Source organism: Henckelia pumila, chromosome 2, assembly GCF_033568475.1.
Source record: "Henckelia pumila isolate YLH828 chromosome 2, ASM3356847v2, whole genome shotgun sequence".
Taxonomy (NCBI): domain Eukaryota; kingdom Viridiplantae; phylum Streptophyta; class Magnoliopsida; order Lamiales; family Gesneriaceae; genus Henckelia; species Henckelia pumila.
Genome location: NC_133121.1, coordinates 163,906,965 through 163,926,172, shown reverse-complemented (window position 1 = coordinate 163,926,172; position 19,208 = coordinate 163,906,965). Strand labels below are relative to the sequence as shown.

At 33.7% G+C, this 19,208-nt stretch overlaps 1 protein-coding gene across 7 annotated transcripts; it reads right to left on the bottom strand.

Moving 5' to 3' along the window:
• Positions 1–13,830: 13,830 nt before the first annotated feature.
• LOC140881432 (dolichol-phosphate mannose synthase subunit 3) lies at positions 13,831–17,976 on the bottom strand. 7 transcript variants are annotated; one of them, XM_073286740.1, is made up of 6 exons: positions 16,189–17,772; positions 16,073–16,096; positions 15,615–15,684; positions 14,667–14,847; positions 14,483–14,590; positions 13,831–14,112 (listed from the first exon to the last, which is right to left on the bottom strand). In XM_073286740.1, exons 4-6 carry the CDS (start codon positions 14,766–14,768, stop codon positions 14,053–14,055), a joined length of 270 nt encoding a protein of 89 aa, XP_073142841.1. In that variant the 5' UTR covers positions 14,769–14,847; positions 15,615–15,684; positions 16,073–16,096; positions 16,189–17,772; the 3' UTR covers positions 13,831–14,052. The 7 variants fall into 7 exon arrangements, with proteins under 7 accessions (XP_073142841.1, XP_073142843.1, XP_073142845.1 ...); XM_073286742.1 differs by lacking the exons at positions 16,073–16,096; positions 16,189–17,772 and adding an exon at positions 17,790–17,976; XM_073286744.1 differs by lacking the exons at positions 15,615–15,684; positions 16,073–16,096; positions 16,189–17,772 and adding exons at positions 15,146–15,186; positions 17,790–17,976.
• Positions 17,977–19,208: the final 1,232 nt, after the last annotated feature.

Genomic DNA, 19,208 nt, shown 5'->3' with positions numbered 1-19,208 from the left:
GCTCAAATTATTCTAAGCGCAAACCTATGGTTTAGAATCTTATCCTTGGTTGCTTCCTAAATCACCATCTCGGTCATCCATATATATTTGAGTCTCTTGCATGATTATTGAGTAAATATTTGCGAGTACATCTTATCTACATATGCATGCTAAGTCCCATATTCAAGAATGAAAGGAAAATTACTTTTTACGAACGAAGTGAGATGATTGTGACTATAAAAATTTACATGTATGTATGGGGTTGGGAGACGTTCTGGCCTACCTTACCACTCAAAGCTACGGGCGAAAGGTATGATTCGACATTATCCTCGCCAGGTAGAACAACTCGAGAACGTGGTGGTTTTCGAGTTTTCCTAAAATCACATACTTATTTGTCTAAGTGTGTTTATGTGATGTATTTCTTATTATTTCCTTGAATGATGTTTGAATGGTGTGTTCAAGATGTGTTAGCTTATTTAATGCATACAGATTATGTTGCATTCATCTTGAACCCTACCTTGAATAGCACAGAGGGCAGAATGGCCTAAAGTGCATATGACGTTTGGAGGGCTGTAGTTGAGTGGCACGAAATATAGATTTACTTCCAGAGCTAGAAGACTCACTATAGTTGCACCAAAGTCAGGGGAATTGAGATATTTAATGCCACCTCGATTGGGTAAGTTGGTGGTCAGTTAAAGATTTTATTTTCCCGGGATCCCAAAAACTAAGCTTTATTGGTATCAGATTTGATAGCCTATTCTTTTAAACATGCATTGCATTTATGCATTAACCTAGAGATTTCTATGGTTTAGAATATGCAATTATAAATGCTAGAATGTTGTGATATGTCATTTTAGATATGAATGTATTGATATGCTTGATATGATATTGCTTTAGATGAATAGCTATGTTTTAAGGATTTAAGAATGGAGCATATTTCTATGATTACATGTTGTTACATGTTTTGATGATATGCTTATATGGTGTATATGCATGTCTTTCATACTGAGATTTATTCTCACCGGAGTTATTCGGCTGTTGCTTTGTTTGTATGTGTGCATTGCATCAGGTTTGGGGCATGAGCGAGTCAGAAGTGGCTTGGATAGCTCGAGATTGAGAAAGATTAGCATGTGGTGACTTCGGGCTAAGAATATATTGCTGTCAAATGCATGTTAGAAGGTGTTGGTTTAGTTTGAGCTTTGAAAACTTAGAATTGATGTTATTGTATTGCACCTTAAAGACATGGATGCGATTATTATTATGTCTAGATATACATGTGTTTATGCTTGGGACATGTTGAGATTATTTATGCAATTTTTCAGATTTGTAATAGCCCTAGCAACTTTGATCTTTGTTGTAGCCTTTGGTAATTTTTGTAAATTTCTGCACCGACCCTTCTTGGTAGAATGAGTATAAATTTTTACTGAAAATTTCGATTAGGGTGCGGTTGGCGGCATTGGAAATTTAAGACAAAGATCTACAACTGTTATGTTTATCATTTTACAAGATTCTGTACGAAACCCATGCGCGGGCGCGCCTGAAGTGGGGCGCGGGCGCGCGTGGGGTTCTGAAAAAAAAATTGTTCTTTCTGCGACGTGATTTTGCGTCGCTGAATGTATAGTTTTGCGTCGCCAAATGTTCTGATTAATTTTATTCAGATTGAATTATCATTGTCTAATTAATGATGCTTATTCATTAATTGCCCCTTAAGATGAGATTAGCAACCGAGGTCCCCACAACAGGTGTAATGACGGGATTTAATATTTAAATTCCGAATAAGATAAAATATGAATTTAAGAATTTATGGAAATTAGAGATTTCAATTTCGGGTCAAAAATATTTAATGTGAGGATTTTTTGGATTTTAAGATTTTAATATCCGGAATTCTTAAATTCAAAGAATTGATATTTATGGAATTTAAGATGTAAATTCCAAGATTATAAATATCAAGAATTTAAGTTGAGGATGAAATCCGAGCAAGGATCCATTTGCAAATATTGAGTAGTTCAAGGACTAAAATGCGATAAGGTCTGAAAAGATTTAATTTTAATCTAAAAATATTTAATTTGAGAATATTTATAGTTTAGAATTAAATTATAATATTCTTAAATTATTTAGGATTGAAATTAAATTAAATCGCTTGTCCGGAGACTAATTTGCAATTTTGCCAAAGTTGAGGGGCCAAAGTGCAATTCCCTTGCAAGTGGGAATCACACGTGGGCCTTAAATATGAAATGGAATAGATTTCATTCAGATTGTAGTCAAGAAACCGTGAGCAAAGAAAATAAAAGGGTTAAGCCATTTTTCAAACTTTCAACCTCCGATAAAACTTGATCCGCCCGTTAGAATTTCTGATTGAGCATATATTTGCGATCACGGCTCCAAGTGCTACGTTTTGACGTAAGTTTTATGAAGTTCTACTATTTTTGAATTTTGAGTTGTTGTTAGAATTAAGATTTGATTGTATAAATGTGTTCTAACATATACGACGATAGTATATCTAAGAAGGATCGAGAAAATATCGTCGTTTGAGCATGTTTATGAATTTTTGAAGAAATTTGTGTAATCTGAATTTTGAGGGCTGACATTCACGTGAATGGGATGTGAATTTGGAGATGTCATATTATCAAGATGATGATCATATTGATATTTAAGCTTTTGGAATTTTGGTTTCGAACCGTTACGCCGCCGGTTTTTTTTTCGATTGAACAATCAAGTCTTGTAGTTGTTTCAGATGTGATGAGATTGAAATGGGAATAGAAGCTGATGCTAAGCTATGTTATAAATTCATTTCAGAATTTAAGTGAAAGATTATCGAAGTCGAATCGACGAGTTCGAGCTATTTGAACAAGCAAAGTTGAATCAAGAATTTGATCAACTATCAACGTCGATGAGCAAATGTGAAATGAATAAAAGTTAGATACATCATCAGATTTGATACTAGCAAGTGTGAGTATGTCAAAGCTACGGGAGAAAGGTATGATTCGACATTATCCTCGCCAGGTAGAACAACTCGAGAACATGGTGGTTTTTGAGTTTTCCTAAAATCACATACTTATTTCTCTAAGTGTGTTTATGTGATGTATTTCTTATTATTGTCTTGAATGATATTTGAATGGTGTGTTCAAGATGTGTTAGCTTATTTAATGCATACAGATTATGTTGCATTCATCTTGAACCCTGCCTTGAATAGCACAAAAGGCAGAATGGCCTAAAGTGCATATGACGTTTGGAGTTGAGTGGCATGAAATATAGATTTACTTCCAGAGCTAGAAGACTCACTATAGTTGCACCAAAATCAGGGGAATTGAGATATTTAATGCCACCTCGATTGGGTAAGTTGGTGGTCGGTTAAAGATTTTATTTCCCCGAGATTCCAAGAACTAAGCTTTATTGGTATCAGATTTGATAGTCTTTTCTTTGAAACATGCATTGCATTTATGCATTAACCTAGAGATTTTTATGGTTTAGAATATGCAATTATAAATGCTAGAATGTTGTGATATGTCATTCTAGATATGAATGTATTGATATGCTTGATATGATATTGCTTTAGATGAATAGTTATGCTTTAAGGATTTAAGAATGGAGCATATTTCTTTGATTACATGTTTTGATTATTTAGAATTCTTATAGCATATAGATTCAATATGCTTATATGGTGTATATGCATGTCTTTCATACTGAAATTTATTCTCACCGGAGTTATCCGGCTGTTGCTTTGTTTGTATGTGTTCATTACATCAAGTTTGGGGCATGAGCGATTCAGAAGTGGCTTGGATAACTCGAGATTGAGAAATATTAGCATGTGGTGACTTCGGGCTAAGAATAGATTGCTGTCAAATGCATGTTAGAAGGTGTTGGTTTAGTTTGAGCTTTGAAAATTTAGAATTGAATTTATTGTATTGCACCTTAGAAACATGGATGCGATTATTATTATGTCTAGATATGCATGTGTTTATGATTGGGACATGCTGAGATTATTTATGCAATTTTTCAGATTTGAAATAGCCCTAGCAACTTTAATCTTTGTTGTAGCCTTTGGTAATTTTTGTAAATTTCTGCACCGACCCTTCTTGGTAGAATGAGTATAACTTTTTACTGAAAATTCCGATTAGGGTGTGGTTGGCGGAATTGAAAATCTAAGACAAAGATATACAACTGTTATGTTTATCATTTTACAAGATTCTGTCCGAAGCCTATGCGGGGGCATGCCTGAAGTGGGGCGCGGGCGCGCGTGGGGTTCTGAAAAAAAAAATTGTTCTTTCTGCCACGTGATTTTGCGTTGTCAAATGTATAGTTTTGTGTCGCCAAATGTTCTGATTAATTTTATTCAGATTGAATTATTATTGTATAATTAATGATGCTTATTCATTAATTGTCCCTTAAGATGAGATTAGCAATCGAGGTCCCCACAGGTAGTGTGTGTAGGGGGGGGGGGGGGGGGTTGAATACACACTCTAATAATTTTATGCTTTAATGCCATAAGATTAAGCAAATGTTAATTCACTTAATCGATTTTTCTCAACTTTCTAGATAAATAAGAGCTACTAGAGTAGTGGGGAAAATGGCTCTCACTAAGCTACGTGACAATGGTGAAAATATGATGCGATGCAATAGTGTGGATGTGCACAGAATTGTTTATGGATGTTCGGAGCTCAATATTCTACGTCAAACCTTCGTCCTCACGGGAAGGATACACTAGAAGAATTTGGTTATTACAACGTCTTGTAATCACCCGATCCAAGCTAGAACTTATCACTGCCTAAAATGGAACTCCCAGATTTACACTGATAAGATTTTAAGTTCTTATCAAACTTCTTTGGTTGATGATGATGAATGGCTAAGCTCTTAAAAGTTTAGTATCTCAAATCCTTGTAACAGTCAATGATCTTCAAACAATAGCTAGGATTTGAGTGACCCTTGAGTAGATCTCTGAGAAGATCGTATATGCTTCTGTTGGAGTGAAGGGTTGAGTGAGCGGTAGAGTATTGAATACAATTTTGAGTGCTCAGATACTTTGATAGTTTTATATCCATCTTCACTCTTTGCTTGGCTCTGGTATATATAGATCTTAATCTTCAACGTCTTTATTCCTTTATGTCAACGGTAAGAAAACATCCTTTCAAATAGATGTATATCAGATAATATATCTCGTTTTTTTGAGTAAGACTGAGATCTGTTTATCTTCAAATATCTGTACTCGGAGCTCTTTTAATGTCCATTAAATATGTCTTCATAATAAATGCTATTAATGATCTTTCGATCTTTGTCAGACGGCTCCTTAAATGTTCTATCCTTTAGCATTTAAGTTGTCTTGTCAAGGATCTGTTACTAGGTATTTGTGAATTTATGAAGTCGGTAGATATCCTTGAGACTTTTATTACAGTTGACACTTACTCTGATTGCTAAGATCGGTTGAAGACTTGAGGACCAGCTGATATACATTATGGACTCGGATGATGGGTGAGAGTCGGTTGATGTCCAAGAGTTCAGCTGATATCTGTAACCAGTCGATGACTTCAAATCGGTTGATATCTTCCGGTAGACGTATTTCATGTTTTACATACAAATGGCGGACATACTATAACAATGATATATTGTTTTGTTATCACCAAAAGACAGGATTCAACAATATGACTCCGAAATTCTGTATTAGAGGAAATTTCGCTTAGAGTTTGAAGCTCTTTCATGAGCATCAGGAGGAAGACATCAGAGCTGAAGACATCTTCAGACTTGGAAGTACCAAGTCGTTGTTTGTATTTTTCCCGTCGCTGGTCTTCAACTTGCGGAAGAGGACGAGCAACTGATTGAAACATTTTCACCTTAGATCTTATAGATTCCATCTTCTTATAGATATCACTATCATAGTGCTTCTTTTGTGCTCTTATGACAACTTCCATTGTTGCAAATATCGTAGTTGAACTAAAAGATATTAGTGTCTTTTTTATAGACAGACTCTAAGGATACGAAAAGTCGCACACATGCTCACTATTTCACATAAAATTTGTAGGTACTCTTGAGAATATGAAGAGTTGACACGATTCCCAACACAAATTTTGCAGCAAAATTATTATTTGAGGATGAACGAAGAAGTATTGTAGTGATCAAATGATAAAAGTGAAATGAGTATATTAAACTCCCACAAGTAATGTCAGTCGAGATCCAACTCATAAAAAGATGATGAGTCAAACTGATCCCATCAGTCCAGCGTTCTTAACTGAAACTTTGAGGGACATTATTAATTGAGGGGGAATGCCATAATCACCAAGGGTAATTACAGCAAAAGAAATTTGTGAAAATATTGGTCAAACGAAGATGGAAACACTCTTTCAAAAGGAAGAAGTGAAGATTAGTCGAGTGCCGCAATGGTCAATGCATTCAAAAAATTGCCTACATGAAAAGAGTTTCGACAACATAAAAAAGGGAGAAATTGTTGGAATATATGAAGTTTTGATATTGACCAAACTTTACAAGAAAAACTAAGAAGTTAACTTCATGCATCAAGGAACAAAACTAAAGATGAAAACTAGACAAGCTTTCGAACAAAACTATATGAAGTAAACTGAGATGACTTTTGACCACTTAATTAGGTGTCTACTAGCAAGTGCACTAGGTCAAGTAATAGTAAATTGGACAGACAGTTCAAGTATCGATCCCACAGGGACTGTTATAAATTCTCAAGATTTGGTTACTTTAACTTAATCTAGACAAAATAATAAAAAGAAGTATGAATTGAATAAAATAAGAATTTAAAATAAAAAAATAATTACGAAGTTAATTAAAAACTAGAACTCAATAATAATTCTAATTAAAATAAGTCAACCAAGACACATGTAGGTACCGAACAAAACATGTAACATGTAGTCGATTCAAAACTCAAATCTAATCTTATATTACGGTGAATTCTCCTAATTTATTTAACAGTCTATTTCTAGAACAGTTAAACCTATTCAAATATTAACGGATTAATTTTCATAATTTTAATCAAACTCAAATGCATTAGAAACTATGAGAATTCAGTTTGCACCTAAAACCGCACAATGAAAACGAATACTATTTCTAGTCAATTTTATCTCGTGTTAATTATTATAGTGATCGAAATCAATTCCTCTTCTGTCGACTTGGAATCAATTAACATGCAAGCAAAAAATTGGCCAGATGATTCACAAGACAGATATAAATCTAATAATCAATAACATAAAACCAAATCTGAAAAATTCCAAACAAACATCCAAGTTTTCTACATAGATTTGTTCGACCCAATCACGCCGTCTTGGTTGAAGAAAATTTACTCAATAGTTGTAAACAAAATTCAAAGAAGTTTAATAATCAAAAGAGAATAAAGGAAAAAAAACTCGATTGGAGCGTTTTTCAATCTCCAAGTTTCTGCCTAGCCGCCTCTTCTATCTGTGTGCGATCTCCCTTTTCACGTCTGACAATCTCCTATTTATATGTCTTTTAAAGCCCATAAAATAAATCCCAAAAAAATAAGATTTTTAATTCCCGAAAATCTAATTTTTTATGATCCGCGATTGCTCGCTCGAGTGGTAGAAAATCCCACTCAAGCGAGCAACTTTCTGTCCCAATTCTTAAAATTCTGCGATAAGCACGGACCCTGAGCCAGGTTCGTGCCTGAGTCCGTGCATACCCACTTTTTAGCGCGCAGTTTTTTTGAAAATATCATATCTTGAGTTCTAGTCGTTGGATCAAGCTGAAATTTGGACAGCAGCTTCAAAATATCTTGAAATTCATTTGGAACGGTGGAGATCGGATTTAGAGCTTTCTAAAATAAAAAAATGATTTTTGTATCATGGCTGCTCCGTAATTCATTCTTCAAAAATTCATTTTTCTACAAAATTAACCCGGAGAGTAAAATGCACACACATGCAATAAAACACATAAAAACAACATGAAACAATATGAATGAACACAAAATAGACACAAAAATATCACGAACTAATACACACAAAATGCACTTCTCAACTTTGACGAAAGCCAAACGGAAATAATCAAGCAGTCGAGCTACTCAAATAAGGTCACGTGGTAAACTGCATTCAGTTTAGGGAGCTAAACTAAATCAGTCCTCCAAGAGCCAAACTGCTTCAATAGTGCCAAACCAAATTACCCAAATTGAATAATAGCAAGACTGAAAAATCCAAGTGACTGTGTAATCAAGACTGAATCAACCTAACTCTCGTGGATAGACTTTTTTGTACACAGCTGATGCCACAAAGCCAGAACACAACAGTGTACTATCTTTAGAGCTGTTAGACGGGTCAACCTATGGCGGGACGGGACGGCCCATCAAAAACCCACCATTTGGCGGGTCGAGGGCGGGCCAGCCCACCATCCCAGAGGACTGGAAATCCTCAACCCAACCCAACCCAAGGTGGGTTGCGGGTTAGGCGGGTCGGCCCGCGGGTTGGCTTACTACAAATAAAAATAATTAAAAATCATTATAATTAATTATAAATTTTATTTCATAAATAAATATTAATAGAAATATATTAATAAAAATTTTAATTATTGATTTCATACAAGTAAATTTCATATAAAGTACTTAATTAATACAAAAAAAATTCACAACTTTCATTAAAAAATACATATATCACAATAAAAATAAAAATAAAATAATAATTCTCTAGGCCTGCGACGGACCAATCCGTGTGGGTCGTGGGCCTAGGCGGGTTGGCCCACCTAGGCCCACCTTTTGTTGGGTTGAAAAAATTTCAACCCAACCCACTTAAATTGTGTGGCGGGGCGGGCCGACCCGGCGGGCCTAACCCAAATTGACGGTTCTAACTATCTTGTAAGAAGATATACAAAGAAAAGACAAGTTAACGACCTCAATTTGAATTTGAAAGAGCCGTTGTCCATCGAGTATAAATAAATTTCAAGATGTGCTTAAAGAAGCATACAGCTCCTTAGAAAAGAACTCACGCATACATTCGGTCGAGGAACTTAAATCTCATGTCAAAGAATATATCAAGAGCCGAAGAACACAAGCAAGCATATCAGTGCACTAGATCAGTTGGATCACATTGTGCTTAAGTGTTGAGTTGTAATACAGGTGTTGTATTTGCATTTATCAGTTGATGTGTTGCAAACCTCATTGTAACAAGAATCAGTCGATGGCTGAGTCCTTGAAGTCTAGAAGTTTTGAGATAAACAGTTGTGTGTAAGTTCTAGTCTTTGAGTGGGCTTTTGCAAAGTATTGTAATAATCAAAGTCTTCTAGAGTGAATACTTCCGAGGTGGAAGAAGAGGTGACGTAAGAGATTTTGCTCCGAACAATCCAGAATCAAACACTTGCGCATTTTACTTTCAGTCGAGCACTCTCACTCACTCACTGCTTCAAATCAAACCATTTGATCATTAGTTCTATTCTGTTAGTCAACCTCATTCCGTACTTAATCAAGTTTATTGATTAACATAGACACACGAGAAAGGAAACAGTTCAGTTGACTAACCTCAACTGAACTCAACTTAGCAAATTCAAGGGTCAACTGCTACAATAACTTGAGCTTGGGAAGTTAGCATTCACCTATTGAGTAGTTTCAGAGCAGTTGAGAAACCCAAAACCGATCCCGTCATGATTGCTGATAACCCCTTATGAATGTTTTTTCAGCTAATAACCCCATGTGATTCAAGATCTGTAGCGCACATACCCCTACAGTTAAGTTTTGTACTACACGCGCTATTAGCACGAATATTCAAGTTTTTTTGGATACAAAATGTCTAAATTACCCTTAAATAACAATTATGACTTCTTCTATAACCCCTTATTTAAGATTTTAATTAAAACATCAATGCATTAACTTATAATTTCAATTAAATTTATTTATACAATTTCTTTAATTAATTTAATTGATTAAATTTTATTTAGAAAATAATTAAAAATATTACTTAATTTAATGTAATAATACAATTTACAATTAAAATATATTTTTCGTGTAATTAATATTAAAATATAATAATTATTTATAATTTTATGGTTATTTAATTAAAATTTGGTTATTTTATTCAATTAAATATAGGATTATAAAAAAATTAATTTAATTATTTATTTAAGTACGATAAATTTTGTCATTTTCATTTTTTATTTGACTAAATTCTGAATTTGTGTGTGTGTGTACTATAAATCTGAGATCACAGGAGGTTATTATCTCAAAAAAAAATTTGCAAGGGTTATCAGCAAACTCAGTATTTCAAAAGGGTGATATATGTAATTTTTCATGTTTTTATCCAATTAAAAATTCATTAAATAAAGGAAAGATTAAAATTTATTTCTAAAATTTAGTTTTCCAATAACGTTATTAATATGTATACAAACATACACAAGCCTAAATATACAGGACAGGGGGAATATCTACTAGTAACCATACACGTGTTTTCTACATGCTCACATGATTTAATTATTTTTAAAAATTATTTTTAAAAAACTATAAGAGGCGAGGAAAAAACGTGTGAGGTTTGAGATGAACAAAAAGAAGTAGAAAAAATAGTAAGAAGATTGCTAATTATAAGATCACACCATCAATGATCAAACTACAAATAAACCATTTTTTTAGAGTAACTACAAATAAACTTTGATACTACTTTAACACGCCAAAGTGGTTATTAAAAGATTCTCGAGTATTATAGTATCATCATCATATAATTATAAATAATTTTTAATTACAATAAAAGATTTATAGATAAAATTATATTTAAAAAAAATAAGCCTAGCAGATACCCGTCCTTATCCGATCCCTATATAAGATGTATTAAGTGAAATTAAAAAATTTCTTCAGAAAGGTGCATTTTTAGTAAATTGGAAAAATTTATTATTATTTTTTTATAATAAAAAAAGTATTAAGAAAAAACTTGCATGTGGTCGGTTTTTACTTTTTATTATTGTTAATAATTTTTTGCTCCTTTTGACATCTCTTTTACTTTACTTGGCTACTTATGTAATTAGGTGCATGGTTTTGCCGTTTAGGATAATAATTTGTTTTCATGTATTAATTAATTTCATGGTTCCATAAATTAGATGGAACCAAGTTTCAATGAAAATGTATCGAGACCTATATATCGTGCAAAGATTGATCATTATTAGGGTTAATCATGGTGCGATTTTGCGATTTTTTTTTAAAAAAAATAAATCGAATTGTTCTTTGTGGTTTGGTTATATTGTATTTTTTTAATTGCGATTTTGCATATAAAATTAGTTTTGCGATTTTAAGCGGTTGCGGTCGATTTGCGGTTTTTTTTAATGATAAGTAGAATGAAAAAAAATCTCTCAAATTATTTAAAACAATAATATAAAAAAATAATAAATAGCATATTTAAAGATAATATAACCACAAATAATACAAAGCATAATTAGATAAAATACATAACATAAAAAATAAAGCATCAAAATAATGTTAAAATAGATAAATAAGATCCTTTATGTTTTATTTTTAGTCATGATTATAAAATATTTGTTGTGATAAGAAAGAAAGAAAGAAGAGAAAATATTCAAAGAATGTTGCGAGAGAAAGTGAGTGCAATTAGAAATAAAGAATATATTATATATTAAGGTGTCGTTAATAACATTATTTAAAGCAACTATATAAGCAAAGCGGTGCGGTGCGGTGCGGTGCGGTGCGGGCGGTTTTCGGTAAAAATAAATAAATAAATAAATAACCGCATCGTGGAGGCGGTGCGGTTTCATATTTTTAAAAAAAACTGCGGTTATTTATAAAAAAAAATGAAAAAAGCGGTGCGGTGTGGTGCGGTGCGGTGCGGTCGATTCAGACGGTTATTGAAAAATTTCGAACACTAATCATTATATATATCCTCCCAATATTTTGTTATAAATATATCTTCAAACTGTTCTTCTAAGGATGTGATGCAAATCATGCAATATCCATTCTGCTGGATGCACCCAAAAGTGAGAAAACAACATTGACTGATCGGAGCATGAGAGGTTATTATGATATTATCGAGGCCGCCCGCGGAAGCCGTCTGCCCCGGAGTCGTTTTGATCGTGTGCTGATCATATATCATCTAGATGGCCACAAGAGATGCAGTTTCCCTGGTAATTAATGATCTCAGTCAAACAAGTACTGATGAAAGATTTGATATTTTTTAAACATATAAATGACTCATGGCATATCATGTTATGATACAGAGTGGCGGAGGGCGATACACCGCGCAGGGGCGGAGCCATAACTAGTCACCAGGGGGTCAATAGCAAATTTGAGAAAGATCAAATATTTATTATATATAATAATAAATTAAAATTTTAAATATATTATATTTGTATCAAATACTACATCAATATTCATCATAAAACATGGGACATCAATATTCAATATCTGTCTCAAGAACGTCTCTACAACTTCCAAAACATGGGACCTGACCTAATCGTGGATTCAATGCTACGTTAACGTATGCCATCGCAAGATGTCCCCAAGATTCAAGCACTGATGACAACACTGTGGACCTTGATCACAACGCTTCAAGTCCATCAACTATGGATAATTCCTACTACAAACAGATACATTAGGACCGAGCTAGGAATCCTCCAGATCGATCAAGAATTAGTGCGTTGAGTCCATGGGTCAAGAGCTAATTCTTGATCAGTCTAGAGGATTCCTCGGTTCAAAAGTATCTGTTTGTAGTAGGAATTATCACGGTTGATGAACTTGAAGCGTTCTGATCAAGGTCCACAGTGTTGTTATCACTTCGTGAAACTTGTGGACATCTCGCTGTTGTGTCATGCAGTGTAGAACTCATGGTTTTGAAAATTGTAAAGACTACCTTGAAAAGACGAACGACGCCAATGGTGTGACCACCTCACACAACATCGTTGTCTCTTTAACTTGACTAAAATATTGCCCATGCATCGCACATGGAATATTTGAAGTATATATATCATAGAATATGACAAATTGACTATGTAATGTTTTTCATTTAGCAGATGCTTAATTACAATGACACGGTACATTGTTAGCTTCATTTATAAAGATATATGATATAATCTTAGCATTCCGTGTAGTCACTTATATATCATACATTGTTCATAGCTCATACATGATCAAACTATTGAAAATTAACTTGTAATTAATATTGAATGAATAATCAGAACTAAAGAAATTATTAAATAGATCTTTCAAAAATGTGAATTATATAGCACTAATCACCTCGTCGAAAAATATAAGAAACTTTCTACTATATTAGATCAAAATGAGTTATAAATTCAGAGAAAATCCTAAAACTTGAGATTATTAGATAGAAATTAAGTTTTTCCTCAAGTTTACACCTATTAAACAAGTTGACCTGAGTCATGTACATTGAAAAATTATACTTTTCCATGGGTCAAACAGAAAATACCTCTCACAAGTAGGGAGAAACAACTCACGATTAATTGAACAACAATTACGATGATTTGTGTTATATTATATTTTTCTTCTGTACATTCTTGACTTGAGATTACATTTATTTAAAAAAAAAAAAAAAAAAACTTAGAGATTACATTTTAAAAGTGAAGATTGGGTAAAAGTTTGTTAAACTCGAATTAAAGATCAAAATTTATTTATTTATTTTAAACTACTTGACTAATCAATTATTATTGTTACAATAATATTCGTTGAATTACTAATAAATATTGTTTATTTTTAAGCTGCTTTAGGTCGTTTGCTTGAAAACAAGGATCGTGTATATTTTTAGCACGATTGTATGTAATACTATTTGACACTGGAATTTTTATGACCATACATCGATTGTGAAATGATATAATACCGAAGGGGGTTGAAAGCGTATCCGGAACCATATGAAAGAGAGCTCATGCCCATAAATTTCATGTGAGTGAGAAACAAAATCGATCTTAATATATAAGTATATAACAAGTTTGAATCATCTAAAGAATCTACTTATCAAGCTTGTTTGGAGGCAAGAAATTTTCTAACCCATCTACTTTCTCCTATAATCACTGTTGCAGACGTTGAAACAGGCTCAATCAAGAAATTAGAAGAAACTATATCAGTAGGAATTCTGGATGAAAGGAAAGACAAGTCACCGGTGTCAAGCTCCATGCTCTCGATTAGTCAGAACCGATGTCGACCCCATTTTCTTTCAAGAATTCCTTTGCTTCTATGATATCCTACATGACAAAACAACCTGTGAAATGTCTAAAGCAGGACACAATTTCAGCTTGTACCCAAGTAAATAGAAAACAAATCAAAACTCACAAGCCAGCTTTCAACTTCAGTGGCACCGGGCAACCGCCATCCTTCTTAATTTTTCTATAGGTTTAGCCGTCTAGGTATTTTACATGCTCCATAAAAAAATAAAACAAATATGACTTGGTTTCCCTATATTGTCCGAATTTCAATTTTTGTACCTCCTATGCGAAACCTAGTGGCTCCTAAAACATCACCAACTATCGACAAACTAATGGAACAAACGATCTTCCACCATAGAACAAGAATCATGATCCATAATGTTAAGATTGTGTGAAATTTGGTACATACCTGTTGCAACAGAATTGCCTCATGTGGGCAAGTTGGAAATTGCATCAGGCCAACTCCAACCATTAATAGGCCATAGCATCCAAGGGATACAATGAAGTACACAGGCAGCTGTTGCACGCAAATGAAAATAATGAAACAGAACGTATGACAGAATAACACGAGAGAAAGCGTGTAAGAAGCTTACCAACCAAGTGTAGCTCCTTGGAATTATGGATGCCTGAAGCAGGCCAACCCAAAGAGCTGATAGGGTTACCAGCAACGTCAAAATCTTTACAATGTGCTTCATGGAATATGCAACTACAAAACTGATTCACTTCGATCTTTCTAAGCAATTTCAGCAGTTAATATCTTGGAAGATCAGACACCTGCCGTTGTATCATATGCTACAGTTATATCAAATAGTAAACTCAAATCTTTTATGTTGTAGAGTAACTCAAGCCCCACTGGCCTGCTCTTTTATCACTGTCTCATATGAGTAGCCACGCAGAACAATGGCAGTATTCATGATCATATGAACTCAACAATATATCCCAACAATTGCTCGTAAACTAATGAAAATTGAGCAGATAACTTGTGAGGGCCCGTTATCTTAATCAAGATTAATTAACATGCAATCATAATTAATGTACAGAGGAAAAGTGAGTTACAAATTCTCGTTTGGACCTCTAAAATTTCGGCATGACCTCCCCGTAAATAGGACATACCTGAATAATTTAAATACTCAAAATAACTCAACACTTTTCTCAACAACATAACATACATAAACGAGTGCCGGCCAAACACAATCACAACATATACAAACTAAAAATATAATAGAGCTGGCAAGGCTTGATAAATAATAATAACATTCTTAAAACATTCAAAAGACAACATACAACTACTCGGGACATTCCCCGGTAAGTGCATAACTTCAAACTCTATATATAAACAATATTATATGTTCAGTGGTATTGACGTGTATAACTAAAATACAACTGTGCGTAGATAAAAGAAATATTTTATTTTATTTTGCACATCAATAATATGCGAATCAGCATATAATCTCACATAAATCAACAAAGAGCAAATAAATCATAATAGGATCATCAGATGCCTCTATTAGATATCGTGAAAATAAATGATATCTACATACCTCAACCAAGCATATACCAATACTATAAATCCTCAGGAAATGGCTGAAAGTGTCAACTCAGACAAATCTCCTGAATCAATATTTAAATGGTCTTATAATCTTATATAATTCTAATAACCATTTAAATTCAACTAAAATTCCAATTTCAACTATTTAGGCACTTTAAATTCCTAAAATTCCGGTATTTGGTTAAAATGCCTAAAATAAATCATTTCTAGTTGAAATAGTCGCATAATATTCTTTTTAGCTTCCATATCGCTAAACTAATATTCAAGCCATTAACTTTTGATAAATTCCTAAACTTTCCAGACTTTGCATTTTATATCAAAATTCACATAATAATTTCGAATAATTATATTTAATGATTCTAAGGGATCGAACTATCTAATATTCGATTTATCTAATTCGGTACTTCGAAATTCCTCCAACTACATAATCTGAATTTTCGAGAATTGTACCTCCAAGTAGCCGAATTTCAGAACCTACAACATACAACATTAGCCCAATAAATAGTTAATAACGAGCTAATTATCAAACCAAAACTCCATTAATTCAAAGTAAGCAAAGACTTTACCCGAGGCAGCCTACTATACAGACTTTTAAAACTGAAAATTATTGAACTTCGCTCTCAAAACTTGAAGCAAAATCGAGATAGGTGGTTTCCGGCGGCACTGCGACGGAACTCAACCGGAGAAATCACAACTCAAGAAAAATGGAAGCTGGGCTTGAAGCATTTCTGTCTCACCTTAAACTAATCACCCATGACCTGAATTCACGATTTCCAGTAGAAAAAATGGCCGGATGATCACCAGAGAATCTCGCACAGATTTCAGTCCCGAACAGGGCTTCGGGTCGCGCGGGTTCTTGCATCTAAATTCAAAATTTTGGGCTCGAATCGAAGCTTATGACATGAGGAACAAAATCCCTCACTCGATTTTGGCTTTCCGACAATCTCGAGCGGCAATTCGAATGACAAAGGGACGGCAGCTTCGAACACAAGTTCGAAATTTTGGAGCAAAAGTGGTATCTTAATAAAGCTTACGTCTAGATCTTTCCAACCATATATTTACTTTTGAAAACCGATCACGATGGCGGAGATACGGCGGAAACAAGAGGCGATGGTGGTGGTGAGAAATTGAGGAAGCACATGTCGGGGAAAGAGAAGGGATTAATAAGGCAATTATAGATGTTTTTTTTTAAGGTAATAAGGCAATTATAGATATATAAGTATAGTGTGTGTTCTCTTTATATTTACTTAATTATTTTAAATCCTTCAATTTAAAATAATTATCTCTGATCAATTCTAAATAAAATATAATTAACACAACCACCTTACATAACTTTAGCTCTAAACACCACTCATAGTATCATTCGTGCCACAGGACAATGCGATACTAATAGCAATAGTGTAATTCTTAACCACAAGATCTTTCAAACATTATGCTTCAATCTGTGTATAACATAAACAACCAAACCAGACATTTAGCTCAAACATACCCAACATATCTTGTGTGGGAGACGTTGGAGAAGCTATGCGACTCATTTACCCAGTTTTAGGCCCACTAAACCCACATTCAACTATTAAAAATTTGCATTGCCATAAGAAGGGATAAGTATGCTTGTAATGGCACTACCCCTTCCCATGCTTGCATGTATTCCAAGGAGAAAATCAATGCTATGGTGCAATGTATGAACATTTTCAAATCCTCATCTGCTAATGATAGATGTTATTGAATTATTTTGGACAAAGGAATAATGTAGATTGCTAGACAAGATTTCACATCAAAACATTTCAATATCGCATATCATAATATGGATTTAATGATGAAAACGGAAGGCAAGGCACCTGCGGAACTAATTCGAGATCGACTGAAATTGAAAACCAACAAAAGATCAAATCTTTCTTAAGAACCGACTACCGGATAAAGAATGTCACTAAAACAAATCAACGGTAACTGAAAATTTGATTAATTTCATAACACAATCATTTAGATCGGTATTCAATCTCGCAAATGGAGAAAGTCAAACTAGTAATTCCAACAAAAAAATCCTACCCAAAAAAAATCAGACAAAATCGAACAAAGGCCCTCATGATCAGTACAAAAACACTCAACAAATTCATTGCTAAACCACAGGGAATTAAAAAATTTACCAACTCAAACAAGGGAGGTGTACCTTAAAGAGAGCATAAAGGATCCAACACAAGGGCGCCGATAGCATATATAAGCGATGGGCTTCTTTTTGTGTTGTAAACCGATTCCGTGAGAATCTAAGAGGGCGGCGGCGGAGGTAGTGGTGGCGCCGCCGTGTATGAGCGGAGGCTTTCCAGTTTTCTTTTTCTTTCTTTTCCGGTTTATATCGTTTAATTCAGTAATTAATTTTTTATACTATCTACGTTATCATTATTTTAAGTTTAACATTTAAAAATGAGTAAATTGGTGATAAATCTTCAAACCCAAACTTGACATTGCCCTATCTCTCTACCATAAAATTTTTTGTAATAGCTCCCTAGGACCATCAAATTTGAATTTTTAATTGTTTAATTTTTATACTGGATTTATGCTTTTTTATGCTTAAAATCTAAAGACTTTATGCTAAAATCTGAAGATTTTGTGCTTAATCATGGTACAAAGAATTATATCCGCAAAATGGTATCAAAGCTTTAGGTTAATTATTCAGACGTAATATTATTCGTTAATTCATGTTTTTCTTTGTTGAGGAGAATATTTTTACAAAAGATGACTTCAAACGAAGGTTTGAATCAAGAGAATTTTATTCATATGAAATCTTATAAACAAATTAATCTATTCACAATAAATTAATTACAACAGGTTGTGATTAATGCTCTTAATTTTGAAGAGATAAAAAAAATGATTTTTAACTCTCAATTTTTAAAGATTACCCCAGATTTCTCTAAACTCTCCGGAGATCTTAGAGAAATTCAAAAGACGGTACAATATTACAGCAATCAGCTGTATGAAATACCTCGGCAAATTGATGAAATCCTTAAGAAACAAGAAGAAATTCTTGGAACTCTAAAGGATCTTCAAAATAAAATCATAAATCTAGAACACACTTCGGGTTCTAGAAAAGGAAATACAGGAGGAAGGTTACCACTCTCATTTGATACCGAACCTTTGTTACATCAGAAAGATAAAACCAAAATGGTTCAAAAACCTTTAATCAATGGTGAAATGATGATTAATCTTATAAAAGCAGTATCAGAGAAAAACACTATCTGATGACTACTTTAGAAAGATTAAATCTCGAGGATCTACAAGATCTTGCGGATTCTTTTGCGAATCTCAAAGTAATAGATCTAAAAATGAATTCCCCTGAGGGTGAACAACCCATAGGGAATCCTCCAAGATATGTGGTTAAAACAGAAGAACCGCATAGTGAGTTCCAGGTTGGAGAAAATTCACATCCAGCAGAAATCAGATCAAGAAGGACTAAAATCCCACTCCATCAAACTCCTTAAGGAAAAACTGTTTTAGATCCAATACATCCTTACGGGGTTATGTTAAACCTTGATGTTTTGGACTTCAAAAACAGAGAAGATCTTATAGATGATTGGACGTCAGGTATGAGAAT

Coding starts and splice junctions, on each gene's coding strand:
- LOC140881432 (XM_073286742.1), bottom strand. CDS start 14,768: ATGAAGCACATTGTAAAGATTTTGACGTTGCTGGTAACCCTATCAGCT. Junction 14,591..14,666: donor CAAGGAGCTACACTTGGTTG/GTAAGCTTCTTA, acceptor TGCGTGCAACAG/CTGCCTGTGTACTTCATTGT. Junction 14,113..14,482: donor AGGCAATTCTGTTGCAACAG/GTATGTACCAAA, acceptor TTTGTCATGTAG/GATATCATAGAAGCAAAGGA.